The sequence below is a fragment of the Dermochelys coriacea genome, chromosome 7 (assembly GCF_009764565.3).
Source record: "Dermochelys coriacea isolate rDerCor1 chromosome 7, rDerCor1.pri.v4, whole genome shotgun sequence".
In the NCBI taxonomy this organism is placed as follows: domain Eukaryota; kingdom Metazoa; phylum Chordata; order Testudines; family Dermochelyidae; genus Dermochelys; species Dermochelys coriacea.
Window position 1 is genome coordinate 85,698,309 of NC_050074.1, and position 7,667 is coordinate 85,705,975.

Consider the following 7,667-nt stretch of genomic DNA (forward strand, 5'->3'; position numbering starts at 1 on the left):
ATGTGTCCCCATGATGCTATCTATGTAATTCCAGGTTGGCCATTTGACAACATCATGTGTAAAATGAGTGGACTGGTGCAGGGGATGTCTGTCTCATCTTCAGTTTTCATTCTGGTGGCCATTGCAGTGGAAAGGTACATGTCCACAGTACTCTCGTTCTAGCCATTTGCCTGCAGAAAACAGAGCAAGGTTTGTGGTCATTTCAGTCCTGTTTCTCTGGGGAGCCCCATCTGGTGGCAGGATACTGCATCTTGATGGTACCTGTTTTCCTCCCTTAGAACATACAGGCTGAGTGCTGTTTGTGTTCCATCAGTTTCTCACCCCATTCTCTTGGGATCCAGTAGATATAATAGAAAATGTGTGTGATGGTGGAGAGAGAAACAAAGTTGAAGAGGAAGACAAAAAGGAAAGAAGAGATTCAGGTCTACCATATATTGGCATAAAGAAAAGGAGTACTTGTGGCACCTTAGAGACTAACAAATTTATTAGAGCATAAGCTTTCGTGAGCTACAGCTCACTTCATCGGATGCATCCGATGAAGTGAGCTGTAGCTCACGAAAGCTTATGCTCTAATAAATTTGTTAGTCTCTAAGGTGCCACAAGTACTCCTTTTCTTTTTGCGAATACAGACTAACACGGCTGCTACTCTGAAACATATATTGGCATGTGAGTCCAAGATGTGTGCAATGGGCAGCCAAGAAGCTAGAAAGGTAACTGTCATGGATCCACAGGATTGGTGCTATGGCTCCAGCTTTGGAAGGAACAGTCTCTGGAAGGACCCGTTCAGTGTGCCAGCCCTCCTAAATGCCTCACTCTTCCTCCAAGGTGAACCACACAGCTTCACTACTTCATTAGGTGGGACCTCTGGTCTTTCAGCACCCCCGCTTCACACTGTGAGCTCCACTCAGCAAGTCCAACAAGGAAAGACCCATGAGGGAGACTTGCACAATCCTTAGGGAGCACCTCCTCCATCAGCATTTGCAGTAATACTCAGCCAGCATTATAAAACGGAATAGTTTATTAGTCAACTGGAAGTCCTTGGAGAAAAGAAAATTACAGCAGAGTCCATCCTGGGCAGCACAGAATCCAAAGTCCTGTCCTTCTGACCTCCATTCGTCCTAGTTCACACGTGTCCTTGACTCCTCCAGCAGCCAACCCTTAATCGCTCTCCTGATACCTCCCCAGTCCTTTGTTCTCCAGCAGGACAAACACTGCTTGGCTTCCTGCAGAGAGATGTGCCATCCATGATCGTTGGTTGCTAGATATCAAAGTCCCAGTGATTGGATTTGCCATTGTCTTCTCAAAACCTCCATTGATATGGAGCCTAAACCCCAGACAGCTGGGAACCATTCATATCTGAGTCTTTGCAGAGAGAAAACCACTCTTTCTATCCCCTAGACAGCACTACAGCACATGGGGAAACTGAGGCACACATAGGATTCCTTTAAAAATGGCAAAAACTCATATTTCATCAGAGTAGCCATGTAAATATAGTGTGGTAACATGTTATGACAGAAGAGGTCCATGCCTACATAATGGTTGTAGTTCATCATAAAAAGTGAACTGCCTTTCTTCTACTATAGGTATGGAATTCAGTTCTCAATGGTATTGGTAGAAAGCATATGGATTGTCCTCCTACTTTCTCTGAAATTGTATAAATAGCTCCCAGTGAGTAACTCAGAGCTCTGTGGGAGAGAGTTTGAGATACAGTTCTGACATAGCTCATTACTCAGACTAACATTTCCCAGTGAGCGGCTGACAAAAGGCATAATAATACTCACCCCTAAAATAAAATGGATTCTCTCATCTGTATTTTTTAAATGCAGCAAAATCTGTGACTCAGCAACTGAAAACTGATGTTGTGACTCAAAAAACATCCTTCTATCTGTGGGCAGATGTTTTATTGTTAGAGCTCAGATGGAGGGCAAATAGCATCCCAACAGAATGTTACCCATTAAAGCAAACCAGCTGTTTAAACATGTTCAAAATTAAGTAAGACAAAATATGTTAATTGCCTTTGATCGTTAAGTGGGTGAGTGGGTGCATGAAAGAGGTTGTGGGAAATGCATAAAAGACGTGATCTATCAATAGCGTTAGTTTAGCTGAAGAGACAAAGAACACTTGCCTGACAAACAGAGCCAGCAAGGAGTTTCAGTTAGATATGTTCAACTCCCTTCCTTTAGAAAATACAAGTGTGGAGGTCATCTAGGTGCTTCCCTGTAGTTACAATTTTTGGCCTCAGCTACACTCCAGTTACAGTTGTTTTAAGATACCCCGTTACAGCACAGCTGTGTCCTGAACTTTTAGCTAACTGTGTTCTAAAGACCATTTATGTTCCCTTAATGTGACTATAAGACTGTTAGGTCTGATCCACACTAACAAAAGCATGCCACATTACAAAACGCTTGTGACCCACAGCTGTGTGGGTAAATGGTTTCCCCAACACAGCTGTGATTGTTTCACAATCCAGGCCTTGGTGTCTGAGATACAGCATTTTTCAGATTGTAACATCGCTTTTTTTGGACAATAGATTACATTGTGTTAATAAACCAAGTCCTTCCTCTTTGTGCCAGTAACCATTGGAAAGGCAATATTTAAAATGCCCCAATACCAGTTGTAGGAAATACTGAGGATGCGTTCCTTGTGCCACAGCTGACTGCTCTCTGCAAATGAATCCATTAGTGGGCATGTCCTGCCTTTAGTGCAGGGGACTGGACCACATGACCTCTTGAGATCCCTTCCAGTCCAGCACTTCTATGATTTTTTGTAGCCTTCCTGTGTCATACAGGGTATAGTATCCTCTGCTGGTCAATGTGTGCAGAGTAGGGGCTCGTCTATGCTAAAAAAAAAATTTGTGCAAACAGTTGTCTGCCATGGGTAAGGGAGTCTGTTATGGCACTTTATTTCACATGTGGGCAGAAAAAACATTTATAATCACTTTTAGGAACCATGTTATCACATTGGCCATTCAGTTGAGGAAAGAATGTGTTATAACATAGATACCCCCAAGCATAGCAGACAAATGAATGCTCACAAGATTATATAATGTTGGTAGGCTGAAAAAATCAGTTTATATTTTTTTTGCCCATCCCTTCTTGTTTTGTTCAATATCTTCATAAATGATCTGGAGGATGGTGTGGATTGCACTCTCAGCAAATTTGCGGATGATACTAAACTGGGAGGAATGGTAGATACGCTGGAGGGGAGGGATAGGATACAGAAGGACCTAGACAAATTGGAAGATTGGGCCAAAAGAAATCTAATGAGGTTCAATAAGGATAAGTGCAGGGTCCTGCACTTAGGATGGAAGAATCCAATGCACCGCTACAGACTAGGGACCGAATGGCTCGGCAGCAGTTCTGCGGAAAAGGACCTAGGGGTGACAGTGGACGAGAAGCTGGATATGAGTCAGCAGTGTGCCCTTGTTGCCAAGAAGGCCAATGGCATTTTGGGATGTATAAGTAGGGGCATAGCGAGCAGATCGAGGGACGTGATCGTTCCCCTCTATTCGACACTGGTGAGGCCTCATCTGGAGTACTGTGTCCAGTTTTGGGCCCCACACTACAAGAAGGATGTGGATAAATTGGAAAGAGTACAGCGAAGGGCAACAAAAATGATTAGGGGTCTAGAGCACATGACTTATGAGGAGAGGCTGAGGGAGCTGGGATTGTTTAGTCTGCAGAAGAGAAGAATGAGGGGGGATTTGATAGCTGCTTTCAACTACCTGAAAGGGGGTTTCAAAGAGGATGGCTCTAGACTGTTCTCAATGGTAGCAGATGACAGAACGAGGAGTAATGGTCTCAAGTTGCAATGGGGGAGGTTTAGATTGGATATTAGGAAAAACTTTTTCACTAAGAGGGTGGTGAAACACTGGAATGCGTTACCTAGGGAGGTGGTAGAATCTCCTTCCTTAGAGGTTTTTAAGGTCAGGCTTGACAAAGCCCTGGCTAGGATGATTTAACTGGGACTTGGTCCTGCTTTGAGCAGGGGGTTGGACTAGATGACCTTCTGGGGTCCCTTCCAACCCTGATATTCTATGATTCTATGATTCTATGATTCTTCATTATTCTGGGTAAGCGAAGACAATGCATCTGCCAACATTCTTATTTAGATAGGCGTGACCTAGATCATCTTTCCTTTTTCCAGCCAGTTTCCTGATTGAGAGATCTATCTTTACAGAACATGGGAAAACCCAAATGCTCATCACTGAGTTTTTTGCTTTTTTCCTCCAAATTGCCATCATCACATTATGTCACATGGTAATGTTAGAATGCACATTGATGTCACCTTGTAGTGTCACCACACTTTGTCAGCTAGGATTCCGAGAACCAAAAATTAGAAGAATCTTCCAGTTCTCCTCTTTTAAGTTGGCACCTATATGAAAAAGCAGACGTAGGAATACCATGAGATCGTCCCTTACAGCAACTGATCGCTACAGCATCTTTCTGCCCAGACCAGTGTGAGTGGAAAATTGACTTGGCAGTGTTCATTATTCACTTTACACAATCATAAATGACTGTGCAATGTGCAAGGTAAGGAAGAATCAGGTCCAGACTGCTTAAAATATTTCAGAAAATCATGCATATAATAGAAAATGTACCGCTGGTTCTAGGCGAGGCACAGGGAACTTCAGCACCTTGTTTAATATTCAGTGTGCTGATTCCTAAAACATCAATGCCCATTTAAAATATTTCATTGCATGATGTTTTAGGCCATGTAAAGGAATAAAACATCAAACTTTTTGTTTAAAAAAATCACTTTTTTTTAACATGAGTCATATTACATCATCTTTGTTTTCGTTACATTCCATAAGCAATTTGCACTTGTAAATGTTAAAGGGAGAGATTGAACCATGAATTGCTGGGGATGGGGGTTCCACTAAAGCAACTTGACTGTAATTTCTTTGTTTTTTTCTTGGGTTTATATTTCTTCCCGGTGACATGTGAATATAGCCCTACTCTTTAATACTCAGTAGAAGTTTATTTGTGGTCCAGGTCAGTACATTCACATACACTATGACATCAGCCTGTGTTGTAGGACCTAATCACTACAGCATCCTTCTGCTAAACTTCTCACTCTTCTGTATTGTGCAATGACTTAGCCCACAATGCAGGTTGATGTCTGATGATGAGAAAAATGACTCATCAAGTAAACTGCATTTTGTACAATTATTGGTTTGAAATCATTTTTGCTCCAGTATGAATGTACCTCTTTACAGGCACAGAAGTCAGGATGGGAGGACTCAAACCTCGATCTTCTGCATGAAAAGTCAGAAAAGGCCTCTATAAATGTCCCTTGGTACATAGAGTAAGCACCTCAGCAGAATTTAAAAGCAATACTCTTTTATTTCCTCTCATAGGTTTCATTGCATTGTTTACCCTTTCAGACAGAAACTAACCCTGAGGAAAGCCCTAATCACCATAGTTATCATTTGGGTCTTGGCTTTGATAATCATGTGCCCCTCTGCAGTCACCTTGACAGTCACCAGGGATCAATATCATTTCATGGTGGATACGTACAATAATTCCTACCCGCTGTACTCCTGTGGAAGGCATGGCCTGACAAGCGCATAAGAAAGATCTACACAACTGTACTCTTTTCTCACATTTACGTGGGCCCCTTACCTTAATTGTGATCATGTACACATGGATCGCTTTCAAACTTTTCAAGTCCTCTGCGCCCATAAGAGGTTCCCAGTCAGAGGAGAATGAGGGGAGGAGGGTCTCCAAGAAGAAAGTCAAGGTTATCAACATGTTGATCAGAGAGGCATTGTTCTTCACTCTCTCCTGGTTGCCCCTGTGGACTTTAATGCTGTTGACAGATTATGGAAACCTAACTGAGTACCAGCTCAACATGATCACAATTTATACCCGCAGCTGTAACGTGGGTAGTGTAGACATACCCCAAGACTTTCACTTTTCTCACTACAAATCTTTTTCTAATGGTTCCCAACCTGTTTGGTTACCTGTAATAGTTTATCAGATTAAGGGTGGGATTTTCAGAAGCATTTAGCATTGGCCTACGGTGGCTCCCATAGAAGTCAATGGTGAAACTTCATTAGGAGCAGAATTAGGCCAATGCTAGCAATTGCCACCTAAGATCTGAGCTGTACTTAACAGCCTTGGCTGCCTCCTATTTAGTTGAGCTATGTGTTCAACCCAGGATGGAGCTTCCAAGACAAGGGTGTATTTGGAAAAGTCACATGACTGGAGTTTAGTGCAGCAGAAGCTCTCCCATTACCTAGATCATGCTCATAGTTTAGAAGCAGGCAGAACATACACCAGCGCCTAGTAGTGCAAATGAAGCATCAAAATAAAAAGTTGCACCTAAGAGAAAACTGTTCCCTGGAATGTACAACTGTATCAATCAATTGCACATGTTTTTTTGCTATCTTTAATACATCAGGTTTCAGAATGGTAGCTGTGTTAGTCTGGATCAGCAATAACAACGAGGAGTACTTGCAGCACCTTAGAGACTAATGAATGTATTTGGGCATAAGCTTTTGTGGGCTAAAACCCACTCCATCAGATGCACGGAGTGGAAAATACAGTATAAAAATATATATACAGAGTACATGAAAAGATGGGGGTTGCCTTATTAATTCTAATGAGATAATTGAATTAGTAAGGCAACCCCACCTTTTCATGTACTCTCTCTCTATATCTTCCTACTGTATTTTCCACTCCATGCATCTGATGAAGTGGGTTTTAGCCCATGAAAGCTTACGCCCAAATAAATTTGTTAGTCTCTAAGATGCCACAAGTACTTCTCGTTGTTTAATATATCAGTATTCACTACCTCTTGCCTCTAGTAACTGTGAATGGAGCCCTCCTGTATCAGAATTGTTATTTGGTGTTTAGTATACACTCTCTCCGTGCTGTACAAAACGGTATTAATGACATTATTGTATCAGTGGCCACGAGTAACAGAAATAAAACACTGCTCTTCTGGCTTTTGTTAACTTGTATTGTGAGAATGCCTGGGCCATAAGGGGCTGCAGGGCCCTGTGCGAATCCTTTGGCCCTGATGTGGAGAGGGCAGAGTTAGAAGAGGGTTGAGCCGGATCCCCTAGAACCCAATTGCGCTGACTTCTGGGGGCAGGGCCGGGCCGCACATCCACGTTAATTAAAGAAAAGGAGTACTTGCGGCACCTTAGAGACTAACAAATTTCGATGAAGTGAGCTGTAGCTCACGAAAGCTTATGCTCAAATAAATTTGTTCGTCTCTAAGGTGCCACAAGTCCTCCTTTTCTTTTTACAGACCAAAAGGCAGCCCTAGACTAGTCAATACGCAGCGGGCTTTGGGATGCAGCGGCACGCGCCACCTGGACCCCGGAGGGGGAAATCACCTTTTCGGGGTGCCAAATATTCCTGCCCCTCCTCCAGAGCGGGGCCTGCCCACAGCGATGAAAGGAGACAGACGCGGCGCTCTCACCGCACCAGCAGGGGGCGCAGGGGGTGCGGGAAAGGCCCAGGGCAGGGACGGAGGGGAGCTGTCGCTACGTTTAGGGGTTTACTCTCGGCCCGCAGCCAGCCTCGGTGACCGCGCCGCCGGGCGGGGAAAGCCACGTGCGTTCTTGACAGCCCGTTCGAGCGAGGCCGAGAAGAGCGCGCAGGCGCACAACGCGTGCGCTAATGGGCCACTATGTCGAAGTAGGCGAGGCGTGA

General features: G+C 43.7%; 1 protein-coding gene across 1 annotated transcript; it reads left to right on the plus strand.

Moving 5' to 3' along the window:
* On the plus strand, positions 1–7,580 carry NPFFR1 (neuropeptide FF receptor 1). The gene is given in 5 exon segments (XM_038410616.1): positions 1–134; positions 5,360–5,541; positions 5,544–5,612; positions 5,615–5,883; positions 7,530–7,580. Coding segments are annotated over 5 exon segments (705 nt in total).
* The last annotated feature ends 87 nt before the right edge of the window (positions 7,581–7,667 follow it).